This window comes from Haliotis cracherodii, unplaced genomic scaffold, assembly GCF_022045235.1.
Source record: "Haliotis cracherodii isolate W230 unplaced genomic scaffold, xgHalCrac1.p SCAF_22, whole genome shotgun sequence".
Taxonomy (NCBI): Eukaryota; Metazoa; Mollusca; class Gastropoda; order Lepetellida; family Haliotidae; genus Haliotis; species Haliotis cracherodii.
Genome location: NW_027266278.1, coordinates 7,554,819 through 7,574,232, shown reverse-complemented (window position 1 = coordinate 7,574,232; position 19,414 = coordinate 7,554,819). Strand labels below are relative to the sequence as shown.

Genomic DNA, 19,414 nt, shown 5'->3' with positions numbered 1-19,414 from the left:
AAACGTCTTAGACCTGCATCACTTCGGGCTTTCCTCCCACATTAAGCTGACACGCCGTGATATAACTGGAATACTGTTAAAAGCGGCGTTAAACCCAACTCACTCACTCACTCACTCCTGAGTATCTTTCACTATTTGAATATATTCATTGTTACACAGTACAGAAGAATTCAACTTCTAGTAGCCCCTACCTCTGTCTTTGCTAAGTGTATTTGAAAAAAATCAAAGTTATTGCAGAGTGATCAGATTTGTATCCTCCTATAATTGTAGAATCAATAATTATAATTGCAATGTCATATGAGACCAAAAGAAGTCTAGCTTGTTGTTGTGGCTTTTCTTCCACATGTGTATTTCTTTGCATCTAGAGTTTTCTCTCAAATATCAATTATATCCAAGCTTTCAGTTTTTTCAAGTACTAACTTTCTTGTTTTAGGATTGTTGATAAGCTTATAATTTTACAAATCGACATCTGGATTAAGTACCAAGTTCCAATCTCCGCATAACATGAATGTCTTGTAGACATATTATGGAAAATGTCTTCTTTCGCCATACGTGCATTACTTCTTTGCGTTTTCGTTGATCTTCTGGGTCCCTAAATTTGCTGATACTATTCTGATGTTGTCACCCATATGTTGTGTTTTCTAAAATAAGCAGACCCATATTGTTGTCAAGGTTGTTATTTATATCATGCATTGATTCATCACCTCCTGAATTGAATGTTTTTAATGTTTGTTGTAAACACTGATTGTATGAAAGCATACAATTAAGAATTGACCTGTACTTTGTGTGAGTTCATTTGAGTATGAAGCTGCATAGAGTGAGGGCCAAACTGTATGAACGTCGGAGAAAGAGGACACGTAAAGATTTCATCCCAAACTGTTATTGAAACGTTACTGAAAACACTGCAATCTGAAGACCCAATATCGCCTATGATAACCGTATCAAATACATTACCTTCGAATAACCATTTCTTGTTTGTTTCGGGGTGGTCGGGTAGCCTAGTGGTTAAAGTGTTGGCTCGTCACGCTGAAGACCCGGGTTCGATTCCCGACATGGGTACAATGTGTGAAGCCCATTTCTGGTGTCCCCCGCCGTGATATTGCTGGAATATTGCTAAAAGCGGCGTAAAACCATACTCACTCACTCACTCTTGTTTGTTTCAATTTTGGCCACCACCAAACATGGGTGCATCCTTTCTTTTGACCGTCAGTTTATGTTTGTAGAACACTCCCATACAACAGTGTTGAAGTTTTAGAGAGATTGGAAATACATTTCAGCAGGCATCTTTAAGTCACCCCTTGAATTATTTGTACAAAAACCAAAAATAGGAATTAGGCTAAAACGTCCCCGGATCTGTCATTAATCCCATTGTACAGAAAAATTAACCAATAAGGTTTCTTCGTGTATCCATAACGTCAAATGAAATTGATTGCATCAAACAAAATCTACATGTGCAAAGTGTGAATGGCTTTCCCTAATAACATAATAATTCCGAAATCAATTAATCTGAATTGGCCGTTATCTCTGACCTTTGTTTTAACTCACCCCTCTGGGCGTTTTCTCGACCTTTTTTCATCAGGCGTTTTTTGACGATGCCCGTTTTCTCCAATCTCCGTCTTTTTCGTGAGTGAGTGAGTTGGGTTTAACGCCGCTTTTAACAGTATTCCAGTTTTATCACGGCGTGTCAAACTTCGGTGAAACCCACGAGCACGGGTATGGTGCTGACAAACCTAGAAACATAATCGGGGCTAACCGGGATTCGAACCCACAATCACAGGTTTCTAGCGTGCCCAAGGGACGCAACTCTGCACAGCGAACGCGGCGCCTTAGACACACAAACACCTCTGTGCATCGCTACTCGTTCCCTTGCAAAACGAAAAAGATGTATGATACACTTAGCTTAAACATCTCTTTGCATTAATACTGACTAAAATGTCTTGTGACATTCAACACGACTGACAATGATGCCATTACTGTTTTTTGACTCGTTATGGCGAGAATCATTTGACACTGGTGACACGTATCACAGTCCCCAAGGAACAACCCAGGTGAAAGCACTGCACCATGTAGAATCTGCTTAAACAACTTAAATTCTACATGAGCTACATTCATAGGGCGTCTGTTATTAAGAATACACGTCGGAACAGGGGATCGTACGTCGGTGTGGTTAAAAGTTTGTAGACGCCCCAGGAGGATAAAGACTCAGGTAAACTAAAACTGCTGATGTTACCAGTTGCCCAGGGAAATGAATTTAGAATTCGAAAACATGGAGATATTGAACCGCACCTCCCCTGAACCAAGTTTGAATAATGTATTCAATACTTGTAAAAGGTGATATTGACTCGATCAACAGATCAAATAAAATGATAACATCGGTTCTCGGTAACTAAGAAACATACTCAGACACTAGTATTCCATGCTACGAAATGGATGTTGTAGGATCGGTGTTACTGCTGCTGGAGTTGAGCACGGCCGTGGGGGTCAAGGTGTACATGTATAAAGAACAGCTACAGTGTAGGGACACCGTGTCCGACTACCGACGTCTTCATGTTTGGAAAGGCCTGGAAATATTACATTGTTTGAGAACATGCTTATATGGTCAGTTCTGTTTGTCTGCGTACTTTGAACGTGAGAATGTGACGTGTATTACGAATGGGTTTGCACTTCCTGATGGAGAAAGCACTGATGCCACGACGTATGCCCCTGGATTCAGTCTATTCACGCTGACAGGCAAAGGTATAGTTCTCTACTTTTACTAAAATACTAATGAAAATGTCTCCGTACGTCGTCAGTACGTCACAGGGTTGTATACGCTACGTTCATCCATCACCGTCAGTGAACTGGGAGGCAAATGGAGCTTTACCTCTCAGCTGATCATTTGTTTCATTTTCAGTTGAAAATGTCTTAAATTTGCGATATTATATATAAAAAAGTAAACTGTACTGACGCTTAGTCAGGACTTAAAAAAATAGTACTACGTGTTTTTATTTTATATAATAACATTGGATTAAAACTTTTCATAGATTATTTGGCATAATGCACAAATGCTGATTGGTATCTAAGACCTTTTCAAATTTGAAAATCAATCAATTTACTTTTTAGGGACAAATTGACAACACTAAACATGGTAGGGGGCATGTGGCTGCAAATTCATTTCTCATCCCAGTCTTCAGTGAACCAATTTATTTCTGCATTATATTACCAAGGTCTTGGCTTGAGCCGTTGCCTTAAAATAGCACTTGCACGGCACAGCGACCATATGCATTCATTGGGGACCGTAGTTTATAAGTCCGTAAAGTATTTCCATTTTACGCCTCTCTATACCACAGCAGAACAATTAATTTAGTTAGTGACCACAGGCCTCAGAATCTGATCTCTGTAGCCAACACCGGTGAGATTGCCCTGAACAACCACCAAAGGGGTTCGGTGCCGTGCTGTTATCCCACCCCAAATCATCACAGAGCAACCTCCAAAACGATTCCTCTCCACAATACATTTGCGTGCATAACGTTCTCTCAAATGCCGGTAGACACGTTGGCGCCCGTCACTGTGGGAAATGTTGAACCTCTATTCATCTGTAAAGACAACATTTCTCCACCATATTCGAGGTTGGCGAACATGATTTCGACACCATCTTAGACGGTTGACGTATGGCAGGGCGTCGTGGTCGAATCCCGTACTGACGTAAACGATTCCTGACAGTGTTGAGATGGATACGGCGCAGTCCAGGAATTGTCTCGGACGTCGTTACTGCCGTTTGGAACCTGTGTCGGAGATGTATAACTCGAATCCATCTGTCCTGTCTTGGCGTCGTTATTCGGGGACGTCCTGAACGTTGGTGGTCGGCAACGTTATTTGTGTTCTGATAACGCCTCACCAATGCCGATATCGTGTTACGATGGCATTGGAAATGTGTTGCCACCTGTTGTTGCCTCATTCCCGCTCGGATCATTCCAATGGCTTTATGACGCTGTGCAGCTGTCAATCTTGGCATGATTTGCTTGTGATATGCTTGTGTCTGCGCCTGAGAAGTTTTGAATTTTTGAATGACCACAGGTCATGCTTTACAAAGTGACAGCGAATTTTGAGTTGCACATGCTGTGTACAGCTGCACATGATGTACGTGCAGTAACACATTGCACGTCCATAGGCCCCCATCAATGATGTCATATCGCATGGCACGTGCATGAGCGTTTGAATGTCTCCAATAATTGCTGTGTTCAAACCTATATTTCATATGTGGACGGTGTGCCCTTATATCTATATTTTCTCCGTGCACAGTTTCTTTATGTGGCTAGTATATGATCAGTTTACTGCGCTATTTAAAATTTGGTTTGGATACGTTTTGAACTTGTCAATGCTCTTTATTTTCCCCAAATGCATTTCTTTCAACTTCGGTAATTTCTTTGATTCTCCTCTGATCTGAGACTGTTGAATGATGAATCAGAACCTTAACATGAATGTATCTTCTGATGATGACATCATGGTTTGTTACAAACATCGCGATTTTCTTGTCAGTTCTATTTATTTAAAAATATTTGAAGAATGTTTCACAAAATGATTTTACATCTTATTCGAACTATTCTCGTAAGGCTAAGAGTGCTTGTTCAAGGCATCATTGTCATCATTCAACTTCGGCGCCAGTGTTGCCAAAAATGTGTTGTATCAAAAAAATATTTGTAAAATCTATTGAACTCTAAGTTTGAAGTATAATAAATGCAAGAGAACGAAGCTTTGCTTCCATGCTTTAAAGAACTTCTTATGAAGAACGTGAAAGAACTGTTCGAGCAAGGCCAGGCTCAAAGTCAAGGTCAAGGTAACAGAGGTCATTGAGGTGTGGATGTACCTGTTTTGAAATAGGTATTGACGTATTATCACACACGTTTGTAACGCCTCAATGATGAGGGTCTTGCTTTGAAATATTTTTGGTGAGAATTGGTAAAACGTCCGGGTCTTAATGCAGAGGGGGTGTTTTCCGTTTTTGTAGTTATGTAAACACCTTCTTAATACCTGATATTTTTTTTAAGACACAGCTGTGTGAACACATTTGTGTTTAAATGTTTAAATGTTGATTAACATTGACAGTCTTTTTGTTTAGTTTGTCAAACGATTGGTAAAAAATATTTGGATATCTTATATCACTTTAGAAGACATATCAGAATTTACTAAGGACATTTAAGTGTTGTATATTGAGTGAGTGAGTGAGTATGGTTTTACGCCGCTTTTGGCAATATTCCAGCAATATCACGGCGGGGGACACCAGAAATGGGCTTCACACATTGTACCCATGTCGGGAATCGAACCCGGGTCTTCGGCGTGACGAGCGAACGCTTTAACCACTAGGCTACCCGACCGCCCCCTGTTGTATATTGAAACAATTTGATACAATATGACATGTTAATTGATTGGTGCTTATTTGGAAACAGAATAAAAATTTACTTACTTTTGTCATGCACACATCCACTGTTTAGCGGCTGTCTGTTTTAACGTTTTAACCTCATCCCTCCATGGCTGGCTGCGGTGTCGTATGGGGCACGGTTATGGTGACGGTAACATAAGTCAGGAAATACCATAGACAATGTCTGGTTCACAACAAAGACACTTGAAAGACAATGTAAGACTGGCTTCATCTAAAATTGATTCATCCTTGTCACGTAAAATGTATGTTACTTTTATGTTTGTTTCTTGATTATTTTATAAAAAAAAAGGGTGTTTGCACGAATGTTACATTCTCTTGTATCGTGAGATGATGTACCGGGCTACTACAAGGGGATATATATATATATATATATATATTTTAGCATGCATTGACATCCCTTTATTGTATTTTATACTGCAATCGTGCAGGTGGGTAGCTTCGACCCAAGGGTATCAAACTGCATTGGCGTAAAAGCCGTGGTCGATGAAAGTGACGATGGTGATGCGTTGAGCGCCTCTTCTGTTGTCGATTTCCTACACCCAATGGACAATTGCAAAAGGTTAACCAATGCTACCAGCGATGGTGATTTTCGCTTCGGATTTTATTTGGAGCTCACCTGACTGAAAGTCAAGTCATGGCACGCTGTCCATCGTTACGTTGTACATTTTAACATTTCCCCTGTTACTACAAGGCCAATGGAGCTGACACTTGCTACGAATGATCCAAACTTTGGTGACTCTAAAATGCCGCTCACAGAATTCAGATCTGAACCTTTACAAGAGAATGCCATGTTTGCTGAGTACACAACCATTTCTACATACAGTAAAGTACGGTTATAACGAACTCAAAGGGACTACTAATTTTAGTTCGTTATAACCGTAGCTCGATATAATCATATATACAGCATAACTACAGCTAACAGTCGGGACCCAAAAAGTAAGTTCGTTATATCCGTCAGTTCGTTATAAGCGTGTTCGTTATAACCGTAGTTTACTGTACATGATTATCGATTTCTACACACAGAAGGTATGTGTCATGCTGCATAAGATATCACACCTATATTGTTGCACATTTTGATTTTTGACCAAGCACGATTTAACATATTCACATGGTCCCGTTTTTCTAGTGTAACTGCAGGTCCAACATTTCTAAACTACAACTTTTATGAATGACGCCAGCTAAGGTGTCTTAACTTTGCACACAAAATTCCAATCCATTAAATAATTACATTATGTCTTCCTAATTTACTTTGTTTAAATGATAACACCTTTTTAACAGCTTGGGTTATAACCACTCCAAAGGGTAAGACAAAATCGGGGTCACCTTTTTATGAGTCGCTATAAAACCGCTTACACAGGTGTAGATTGTCAGTATTTAGGAAAAGGTGAGAGACTTTGGAGTGACCTGTAAATCTTGCTTATTTTGTCATTCTGCAGTGGTCGACTACCCATCTACATGTTCGGAAGCTAAGGCTCAGCTGACCGTGACCTCCGACGGGGAGTACTGGCTGTACCCTAGGTCCTCCACCATGTACAACAACAGAGCCAGAGTCTACTGCCACGGCATGAACACCACCACCCCGACCGAGTACGTGTCTCTGGCCACTGTCAATGTCGGTGTATACCCACGCAAACAGAACCGAGGGTGCAGAGGGGAAAGCAATAGTGTTCCAGGACCAGGGAGACCTGGAATAACACGATTCTACAAAATCCGTATTAGACCAGAGGTAAACAAGGTTCATGGTGCTTTTTATACATGTTGTTCACAGTCGAAGGTATCTCAAGGCCAGGGCAACGATCGAGTGGTCATTATGTCTGTCCGGGGGCACGGGTGGCCCAGTCGTCTAGGGCGCCGCGATTCGCTGTGCAGAGTTGCGTCCCTTGGGCACGGTTCGCCCCAATTATGTTTCTAGGTTTGTCAGCACCGTACCCGTGCTCATGGGTTTCACCGAAGTGGTAAACGTCTTAGACCTGCATCACTTCGGGCTTTCCTCCCACATTAAGCTGACACGCCGTGATATAACTGGAAAACTGTTAAAAGCGGCGTTAAACCCAACTCACTCACTCCCACACTTATGTCTGTCCTGGCTAATATTGTTATTTATCATATAATGAGTAGGTTTCTTGTCAGGATAAAACCAACGGATAAAACCGATATCCGTTGAGGTCATATGCAGATAGAGATGCAAAGGTCAAGGTACTACTTTCAGTGTTTATAAACAAACATGGCGTCGACCTTGTCATTCGGCGATCGAGACATATTTAACCATTGGTAAACTGGAGAAACTACTGGGATTATACCTCGCATTATCAAACGAATAGCCTAATATACCGTATAACAGTGTCTAGACGACGTAGCTAAAGCATTTTACAAGTTTTGGCAACTTGGCGGTAATTAGCACTGATAGGTGTAAGGATTGACATAGCGAGGGGCAAATTGAGTGAGTGAGTTGGGTTTTAACGCCGCACAATCATAGGTTTCTGGCGTGCCCAAGGGACGCAACTTTGCACAGCGAATCGCAGCGCCTTAGACGACTGGGCTACCCGTGCCCCCAGGGGCAAATTGAAGCCAGCCAGGCAATTTGCCACGACAAAGATGCAAGCAATAAGTCCCAAGCACTAGGCAGACAGGTTCCCTGGTCACAGCTCATGGCTGGTGTATCCTGATGTCAATGGCTTCTTGTATTTCCCCATTGTCGCCAGTTGTTGTCGGTAGACAGGACTTTGGTGGCTTCCCACGTGATGTTATGGTTTATGTTCTTCAGGATGTGTTCGGAAATAGCGGATTTCTGGTCGAGTTTGCTAACAGAGGTCTGATGTTATTTGATTCTTGTGTTGAGGGGTCTAAGGGTTTCTCCAATGTACTGGTTGTCACAGTTGCTGGGTATCTTGTATATACATCCTCTAGTGTGAAGTGTCGATGTAAAAACAACATACTTTGTTCAAAGGGTTAAAAGATAATACGGTGATTGATTGCTCATTGTTATCTAACTCAATGGATTTTTTTTAAAAGAACCGTTGACATTACGGAGAGAGTTGTCACGTGGACATTCTCAGCTGACCTTTGAGACTTGACACCTTTGTGAAACAAGTGAAACAAACTAAGCGATCAGTTATAATATCCCGAAACGCTATATATATTAAAATATTTGATTGTAACAGAGACACGTGACATCTAAAATGTTTTTTATACAGATGCAGACGTATGTGGTATTGTTCCTTTATGTGGATTTTCACGGATACATTCCTCGAATTTATACATATCACTTTGGTAGATTGCAATTATGATATTTGCATTTTGGTTTCATTCATTTGCTGTAGCATTGAACAGAGTCATTCTTGTTCCTCTCCGTCCTCGTTGGGAACTTCTTCGATACGATACGCTATAGACGTTGTTTTCACAAGTATTTTCATTTGTAAGCGTGTATATGTAACAGTCAATGTGTAAAATGTGATTCACTCAGACAATTTATAAAATGTCTAAATATTTCAATCTTTTTACAAATTGACTGAAAAATCTGTCCATTTATTTAACAGATTGACTAAAAATGATTAAGACGGTAAAAAGCATTCCAATAGATTAATTATGCTCAGATGAGAAGCCAAACAATATAGAAATGTACTTTTAATCCCAACATTTTCAGTCACTTGTTGATGATAATAGACAAAAATGTTTGGAATTCGTTGTCATAGTAATACAGATGGAAATATTTTTCAGTCAATTTGTAAAGTAACGGAATATTTAGGCGTTGAATAAATTTTATAAGTGAAAATATTACACATTTTGGCCGTAAAAATATACACACAATGAAATAAACAATGCCCAGGTGAAATATTTACTTTGTGTTGCAAGTCAAATTAGTGTAAACGAAGATCGCACGATTACCAAGCAAGTGACTTATCAAAACTTCATCACCACCATTACCGATCCTCCCCACAAATATACCTACATTTCCTTACTATTTCCAAAACTGTATTTAATTTTCTTGATCAATGTGACCATACACCCTGAAACTATCAATAGAAATGCTCTTACGAATGGCGCTGCACAGGTCGCGAACTAGTCTAGATTTCCGCTATAATATCCGGGTACTCACGAGGAAAATACAATATCAATGGCAACAGCGGTCCCGGGGACTGAATTGCAGTTAGATCCGCTATCTGTCATAGATCTCCTAAAGCCAAGAGATGCAATAGCGAAGGCCAAACTAACTCTATTTCTTTGAGATGGACAGCTACTTGAACGTATATAAACAGAGCAGCCAAGGATAGAAATGAAATTATATCAATATACTAAAATAGAAATCATATTGATACAAAAACAGAAATTATGTGAATATCAAACTCACAATAGATATGTGTACCCTACTCACACACATCAGTCCCAAAGAGGGACAGGTCAGCCGAAATTGCAGAAGGCAGAAAGCGACCTCATAAACACTTAAAGCAACGACAACAACAACAACAACAACAACAGTTGCGGGGAATTTAGATCAGTGCTCCTTAGTACGTTGAAATAATATATATTGTGAATGCCAAAATGATGTATCGAGGATCAAGTAGAAGATATATTGACAGTAGCGTTGGGAAATTATTCAACAAGCCCGTGAAAATAACACTGCTTTATCTTATTATTTATTATAAATTACGCAGTCAAGGCTCAATGTTTACCTCTTCTGGTGGCCATTATGCAACGGCCAGCTAAAACACAACCGCGCGCTCAGGTCTACAGGTCTCTTCCTGTGGTACGGTAATTAGTACTCTCTCAATGAAAAACAAATATAATTAATGCCGCCCTTTCCCAGCGTCACGGCTATGGAGCTGAGGCAAAGTGACCGAGCCATCATGAAGTAATTAGAGTCCAATAAAGAATTAATAAGAATGTTTTGTGTGACAGTCACAGGGGAATTTGTCTCTTTACAATGAAGTTGTTTGGTGTTGGTATTTATATGCTGTTCTATTGTTTTATTTATTTCTGATTTTTTGTTAATCAAGACTGGCAGATCCCCCCGACTGCCACATTCCTTATATTGGCTAAACGGTCCTGTGTGTTTGTGTGTACTAGACGTACCATTCGAAGACTACTAAAGTCAAGGTTAAGCCAGAACGATACCATGTCCAGAACGCATCTGTTGTATGTAAGAAGATGGCTATGCCTTGAAATGTTATAACCTTAGGGCGAAATATTAAAGTAGATACACGAGAGGTGGGGACACTAGGTGTCTAAAACCATTCATGCAGGCTGAAATTAGGTTAATTAGATTCTAAATAATCTAAACACATGTATATAAACACTAAACAAATATAACAAGTCCATGGGAAATACTTTGTTGTATGTTTCTTCGTCACTTTGACATAATATATCATAACAGAGTAAGAGAAGGTTTGAGCCAGTACTTAAATAAACTGCTGTTTACTAAACGGATGTTTTTTTATAATATAAACATTGACTTTTAATCCCGAAATCGAGATGAAGGTAAACACCCACTAAAGGTAAACACCCACTAAAGGTAAACACCTATTACTGCAAGTGAGTTGTGTTTAACGCCGCTTTTAACAGTATCACGACGTGTCAGCTTAAATGGGAGGAAAGCCCGAAGTGATGCAGGTCTCAGACGTTTACCACTTCGGTGAAACCCACGAGCACGGATATTGTGCTGACAAACCTAGAAACATAATTGGGGCGAACCGGGATTCGAACCCACAATCATAGGTTTCTGGCGTGTCCAAGGGACGCAACTCTGCACAGCGAATCGCGGCGCCTTAGACGACTGGGCCACCCGTGCCCCCACTACTGCAAGTCAAACCTGAGGCGAACAAGGTTAAACATATGAAATACTGTACACGGGTAACTGAAACGCGCCAAGGAATAACTTCAAGAGGGAATTTATTGTATTATATACTTTTCTTGTTATTCAAACAAATGTATGACGAAGCAAATACTCCCAATGTACTCCATATGATATGATCAAATGGGCACCATTTAACGAATATTTCAGTACAAGTAGAATATTAATCATTTTACATTATACCCACTTGCAATCATGGTAATTTGTATTGTTGGTATACTGATAAAGAACCTCCTTGTTGCTGCTGATAAAGTTTGTTTTCATTGATAGTCTGTTAACGTGTTTAGCGCTACCTTGCATAAATTTCGTTTAGCACAAATCCAGTTTTGATGTAGATGTGCCATTTTTAAAACATAATATGAAAGAAATGATGGTGCAGAAACCGCAGTTAACACTGTAACCGTGTGTTACGATGTAAATTGTAATAAGGCGGTAAATTGTAATAAACTGCGATAAAATGCAATAACAATGCGGTAAAATACAATACTGCGGTAAATTGTAATAAAAACTGCGGCAAATTATTGTAATTTAAACTTCGGTAAATTGTAATAAAGCTGCGGCAAATTGTAACAACCACTGAGGTAAACTGTAATAGATTCACTGCGGTAAACTGTAATAAATTCACTGCGGTAAACTGTAATAAATTCACTGCGGTAAACTGTAATAAATTCACTGCGGTAAACTGTAATACAACCTGCGGCAAATTAGTATCAAGAAGCGAATGGTTGCATTCTGGTACAAAAACTGTATCCTGTACGAATAATAGCAAGCTTATCGTAATTATCTATAGTGAGTGAGTGAGTGAGTTTGGTTTTACGCCGCTTTTAGCAATATTCCAGCAATATCACGACGGGGAACACCAGAAGTAATTATCTATAACATACTTTACCAGATGTACATAACAAACGATTACCATTATAAATGGATCAAGTGTAGCAAGGATTTATAGGATTGTTGTGGTTTAAGCTGTGTATGGTTAAATCAAAGTGTTGGCAACATACAATGGTTGCTGTCCCCTGTCCACTCGGGAAAGTTGGCTTCAAGACCAGTTGGCACAACGACCAAACTGTCATCAAGAGGAAAATGTTACTCTTGTATCAAACCAGAATTTGGCCTTGAACCCTATATTTATAAAAATAATATAAACTTGTTACCATTAACTAAGTTTAGGACCAGCAACCACTCTCTACCTGTTTTGAAGGGATGATGGATAGATTTACCCTAGGTTGATAGGATCTGTCCACGTTGTTATGTTAAATCTATGTCCAGTTGAGACAAAGAGATCCAGCCATCAAAAAGTAATTCCAATAAAAAACAATGCCACGCCAAACCTCATAAACATAATCACTGACAGTCGTACTACAGACGGTTAATGTCAAATCACAAAAAAGCATTTCCAAGGCAATAACATTTCCGTGGACCATGTATTCTCTTAACACCATCTTTAGAAGCAATGGTCGTATAACAGATGGATCACAACAGTACTCAAGTCTTTCCCACAAAAGCACCTCTAAAAAGGAGACATCAGCAAGTACATTGTATTATCATTCTTCGTCAGGGTATCAATATTTTCTTTCCTTTTTACCACCTCCGGGTTGAGCTTAACACGGGTCATCCTTTGGTCTAAAGTTTGTTGCCCCTGTAATGAGTGTGCACACGAGTTGCGAACGGGTTGCAAACGGGTATCACACGCGTTGCGGACGAGTTGCAAACGGGTATCACACACGTTGCGAAAGGGTTGCAAACGGGTATCACACGCGTTGCGAACGGGTTGCAAACGGGTATCACACGCGTGGCGGACGGGTTCCGCACGAGTAACACGGGTTGCGTACGCGTTGCCCATGCGTGTAAGGCCTAGGGGAATAAACTTACTGAACAGAGAGAGAATATTGTTTATTAAAGTGGCACATGTTTTATACACTTCGTGATAGGATATATACAAAACAGTAAAATATAACATACGGCAAAATATGGCCAAACTATTCAGTTAAAACAGAATAAAAAATGTAGCACACGGACACATACCTACGTGAAGCTACTTTTCAGCCACACGGAGGTGCGTAATCACACTTAACATACACCGCACATATACATACATCCATAGACACATATACATAAATACATACCTCGTGATGCAGGCGCGGAGCACGGCCGTGGGCGGCTTCAATGAGGAGCGCACCAGTATGCCAGAATACCGGGCAACTGACTTCAGTAGTGTATGTCGCCAAAGCTCGCTAAATACAATGTTTATTCGTCATACAGGATATTTACCATCCCCGAGCCGTCATATAGATGGAATATTGCTAAGTGCGCCGTTAATCAACAAACCAACCACCCCCAAGCACACTCGCTTGATAAACTCTATTGTTCTCTTATGGCTTGGATCCTTGTTCATGCTATCACATGACTCGCCTAGCGTTAGTAGAGACTCTCAAACATGAGTGAGTGAGTGAGTTGGGTTTAACGCCGCTTTTAACTGTATTCCAGTTATATCGCGGCGTGTCAGCTTAATGTGGGAGGAAAGCCCGAAGTGATGCAGGTCTCAGACGTTTACCACTTCGGTGAAACCAACGAGCACGGGTATGGTGCTGACAAACCTAGAAACATAATCGGGGCGAACCGGGATTCGAACCCACAATCATAGGTTTCTGGCGTGTCCAAGGGACGCAACTCTGCACAGTGAATCGCGGCGCCTTAGACGACTGGGCCACCCGTGCCCCCTCTCACACATGATATCAAATCGAATGGGTACATTAATTATAAAAAGACAATAGTTAGATTCTATGTATCATCCAAAATCACCCTGTTAACGTGTTTTGCTTGTGACAGTAATAACCAGTGTCAGGGGTGTTAAGTACAGTACGTAGCTTCAGTGGCAGAGGGATTAGTGATGTCATTTGATTGCGCCACCATAGCAACCGATGATGTCACAATGGCCTGCACTCACTCACTCACTCTAGAAATTAGTATTTCATATCAAGTTAACAAGTTATGATTTATAACCGTGTCAGATATCAGGTAGCATTAGGTACAGTTAACACCATTTGGTACAAGAATGTTAGCATACTACTACTTTTAGTAGCCAATACAATATGTTCCCCAGACGATGACAGTGGTTCTAGACGACTTCACCTTCGCAACTTGGGAAGAAAACCGTCATGGTTACGCAGAAGCCTTGGACTGCTACAACAACTACTACGGTTCGGCTCCTTGTCGCCCTGTCGGGACGTTCAGAGTAGACACGCGAGGGACTGGTTTGGTCGTCGACCTCAATGTGAGCTTACATTTAGCAATTGACGTATTGTCATGTGCCCTGGTTATTCCAGAACGGAATAGTTCCCAAAACCTAATGGTAATCTGTGGGATATACAACCAAGCAGACCCGTGAAGATTCCGGGTTAGAATAGGTCTTCAGCAACCCATACTTGCCTTAGAAGGCGACTATGCTTGTCGTAAAAGGCGACTAACGGGATCGGGTGGTCAGGCTCGCTGACATGGTTGATGCATGTCATTGATCCCAATTGCGTTGATCGATGCTCATGACATTAATCACTGGATTGTCTGGTCTAGACTCGATTATTTACAGACCGCCGTCATATAGCTGTAATGTTGAGTGCGGCGTTAAACAACAAACCAACCAACCAACAACTAAGCATGCCCTTTCTATAACGATTTCAAAGAGTGTCATACGACTGTTGCTAAAAATGTTTGATCAAGTTTACAACATTCAAGGCCTCACTAAAGCTTGCAAAACGGTTTATGGTAGACATGTGGTAGACCTTTCCAAATTTGATGCGGCAGTGACTCACAGCATTTGAATTACTTCTACCCCAGGCAAAATGGAAAGGGTTCAACTGGCGTCCATACACCAGTGTGACACGCTCGGAAGGGGGCGCTGTGATCGACCTGCTGTGTGGGGGATGGTGTGGAGGCTGTGTACCGGCCCAGAGTCTCCGCCTCTACTACAACCACAACGACCGTGAGTACTCCACAACCTGGGCGGGTGTAACTTAAACAGCATGTGGTATGAGTAGTGTGTTGTTTAGTACCCGTGGTTATGCTGTTTGTGGCACTAGTTGTTTATCGTGAGGCTGTTTTTTATCAATGGTTATACTGTCCGTGGCACGAACTGTTATTGTGGTGCTGTTTATTATCAATGGTTGTACTGTAAGTGGCACGAGTTATTTATCGTGGTGCTGTTTATTATCAATGGTTGTACTGTTCGTGGCACGAGTTGTTTATCGTGAGGCTGTTTTTTATCAATGGTTATACTGTCCGTGGCACGAGTTGTTTATCGTGAGGCTGTTTTTTATCAATGGTTATACTGTCCGTGGCACGAGTTGTTTATCGTGGTGCTGTTTTTTATCAATGGTTATACTGTCCGTGGCACGAACTGTTATTGTGGTGCTGTTTATTATCAATGGTTGTACTGTAAGTGGCACGAGTTGTTTATCGTGATGCTGTTTATTATCAATGGTTATACTGTTCGTGGCACGAGTTGTTTATTGTGGTGTTGTTTATTATCAGTGGTTATACTGTCCGTGGCACGAGTTGTTTATCGTGAGGCTGTTTTTTATCAATAGTTATACTGTCCGTGGCACGAGTTGTTTATCGTGATGCTGTTTATTATCAATGGTTATACTGTCCGTGGCACGAGTTGTTTATTGTGGTGATGTTTATTATCAATGGTTATACTGTCCGTGGCACGAGTTGTTTATTGTGGTGTTGTTTATTATCAGTGGTTATACTGTCCGTGGCACGAGTTGTTTATCGTGAGGCTGTTTTTTATCAATAGTTATACTGTCCGTGGCACGAGTTGTTTATCGTGAGGCTGTTTATTATCAATGGTTATACTGTCCGTGGCACGAGTTGTTTATTGTGGTGCTGTTTATTATCAATGGTTATATTGTCCGTGGCACGAGTTGTTTATTGTGGTGCTGTTTATTATCAATGGTTATACTGTCCGTGGCACGAGTTGTTTATCGTGAGGCTGTTTTTTATCAATGGTTATACTGTCCGTGGCACGAGTTGTTTATTGTGATGCTGGTTTTTTTATCAGTGGTTATACTGTAATTGGCACGAGTTGTTTATTATGGTGCTGTTGTTTATCAGTGGTTATTCTCTAAGTGGCACGTGTTGTTTATTATGGTGCTGTTGTTTATCAGTGGTTATACTGTAAATGGCTCGAACTGTTTATCATGGTGCTCTTTCTTATTAATGGTTATACTTTAAGTGGCACAAACTGTTTATCATGCTGCTCTTTCTTATCAATAGCTGTACTTTAAATATTTAAACGTCTACGTTTTCTGTTCTACTGCTTCATTTCAGTTTGGTGTCAAGTTCTGATAAACATGTTACATGATGCTATAGTTCAGCTGATTTAACACAAATTCTGTCCAAACTGGTAATGGAATAAAGGTAGTTGTGATGAAATACATTAGTCATTTGACAAAGCAAAACAAAACTAAGCCCTTCCTAAACTATAAACTCGATTGTGGGAACACTTAACTAAAAAATGTGTCACAGTGTTACGTGTCTGTCCTCTGAATCAAAGTAACATATTTGTTTGTTGTTTAACGCCCACTCAGCATAATGACGGCGGTCTGTAAATAATCGAGTCTGGACGCAATTGGGATACGATGACATGCATCAAGCAAGTCAGCGAGCCTGACCACCCGATCCCGTTAGTTGCCTCTTACGACAAACATAGTCGCCTTTTATGGCAAGCATGGGTTACAGAAGACCAATGGGTCCAAAGTAATATGTACAGGGTACAGAATTTCAGTTAACACTCAGCCATGTCCCAGTTACCTAAGGCATCGCAATTCACTGTGCACAATTCTCCCCTTAAGCACGCCAGTAACCTATGGTCTTAGGTTCGAATTCCGGAATTGTGTTTCACCGAATTGTGTTTCTGGGTTTGTCAGCGCCATACCCGTGCTCGTTGGTTTCAGCAAAGTAGTAAACGTCTGAGACCTGCATCTCTTTTCTTCCACATTTAGCTGACACGCCGTGATAAAACCGGAACACTGTTAAAAGCGGCGAAAAGCCCCACTCACTATGGTTTTCAAAATTCCATGGAATCCCAATTAGTTTTGGTCTTGGAAATAAGTCACATCCTGAACAACACGTTCCTGTGACATTGAATAAGATTTAATGCAAAGTTATGTTTTTTTACCAAGTCTGAAACAATTTTGGTTTGCAACAGATAAAAGACTCTTGTAAGTGTTCAGAAAATGCGTGATTACATAAAAAAAACCATGAACGTGCCAAAATGTCAATTTACAAATCAATAGCGTGTGTGTCCACCTCTGGTTGTGATGTAAGCAACACATCTTCGTCTCATGGAATGGACCAGGCGCCGCACAAACTCCTGTGGGATATCTGTCCATATCTGCTGGAGCATGTTTCGAAGTTCATGGAGTGTCCGTGGAACACGTGGTTGACGTCGAAGGCGCCGATCCATCTCATCCCACATGTGCTCGATTGGTGAGAGGTCAGGGGAGTGAGCCGGCCAGGGGATGACATTCACGTTGTTTTGTTGAAGAGAATCCTGAACAAGTCGAGCAAAATGAGGCCGGGTGTTGTCATGTTGAAAGGTAATGCCTGGGCCATGACGGCGCAAAAACGGTAGAACAGGGCCGATGATCTCGTCGAGATAGAGCTTCCCATTGAGATTTCCCTCTACCACTATCGAACGGGTCCTCTGTCTGGCTGTAACCCCACCCCATACCATAACGCTGCCGCCCCCGAACCGATCTTTTTTCATGACACAATGATTGATATAACGTTCACCTCGACGTCGGTACACTCGAATCCGTTCATCACTGTGGCTGAGGTGAAAACGAGACTCGTCAGTGAATAGAACTTGTCTCCACTGTATGGACGTCCAGCGTAGACGCTGTCTGCACCACTGTAGACGTGCTTGACGGTGGTTTCCTGTTAAAATGGCGCGATCCCTGCACATCTGGGGCGACGACGTACGGTTTGTGAAGAAATTCGTCTAAGGCCAGGGATGCATATTGCAGTCACTGTTGCTGGCTGGAATCGATTTTGTAGGTGTGTTGTTCGAATCCAGTTGTCTTGTCGATTATTGGTTACGCGTGGCCTGCCACTCCGAGGATGGTCTCGGACTGTATTCGTCTGTTGCCAACGTTGCCCTATACACCAAATGGTGTTTCTTTGGACGTTAAATTGTCTTGCAACATCACGTTGACTCGATCCTGCTTCAAGCATACAAATGGCTCGGAGACGCTCATTTTCGGACAGGCGTGGCATTTCGTAATGTTGAATAATTGCGTAATTTTGTTGTTTTTCTGAGTGGTTGTTGTCAGCAAGATGCTAAATAATGCATATGGAATCCCGTTAACGCACATATTTTTATACCCATTCTTTGGTAGTGAAATGCATGGGGTTTGCATAAAGTCAACTTTTGGATTGAATCCATTCATTTCTGTAGCAGTTGCGTTTTTGTGACTTGGTTCCATGCATGTACTACAATATTGAAAACCAAACATTACTTGTTTGAAAAATACACTAAAATATTGATGTCACAGGAACTTTTGTTAAGGATATTATATGTAGTTTCTAATTGAAAGTCAGCTATTAAGATTAATATGGTGAACCTTAACATGAGTCAGTGTAAAAGTTAATTTCTCGTTCAACAATTACCTCACTGAATATGTACCATGTATATTTTCAGTGCTTGTTGACGGAAACGTTGTACCAACGGAATTTGGCATCTACTGAAGATCGGCCGATATATTGAAGCAGAATGTCATGAATATCATGGAAAGCAACTTCTTTATTGTCTCACGTGATGGACGGACAAGAAGTATCCCTGAAATGTTCTGTATATACAAAACAAGTTTTACAAAATGTTCCTTGTCATATCTGTAGGAACCCAGAAATCCGATCGTCCAGAACTAAATTGTGAAATCAATGAATAACCACACACAATCAATGAATAATTAACAAATCATGATACACGCATGATTAGGTTAACAATTGAAAAGTTGCAATCATGCAGCCGCAGCAATATATATCAGCTATATTACACACGTCAGTAGAGTCATGAATGTCGAGAAAGTGTCACATTTGAAAGTCTTGAATGAGGAACGTGCTCTATCCATGAACCCAAGAAACAA

The 19,414-nt window shown here is 40.9% G+C and overlaps 1 protein-coding gene across 1 annotated transcript; it reads left to right on the top strand.

Annotated features, from left to right (window-relative positions):
- Positions 1-2,426: 2,426 nt before the first annotated feature.
- On the top strand, positions 2,427-19,016 carry LOC139471177 (A disintegrin and metalloproteinase with thrombospondin motifs gon-1-like). The gene is made up of 5 exons (XM_071253459.1): positions 2,427-2,736; positions 6,856-7,145; positions 14,371-14,541; positions 15,102-15,246; positions 18,970-19,016. Exons 1-5 carry the CDS (start codon positions 2,427-2,429, stop codon positions 19,014-19,016), a joined length of 963 nt encoding a protein of 320 aa, XP_071109560.1.
- The last annotated feature ends 398 nt before the right edge of the window (positions 19,017-19,414 follow it).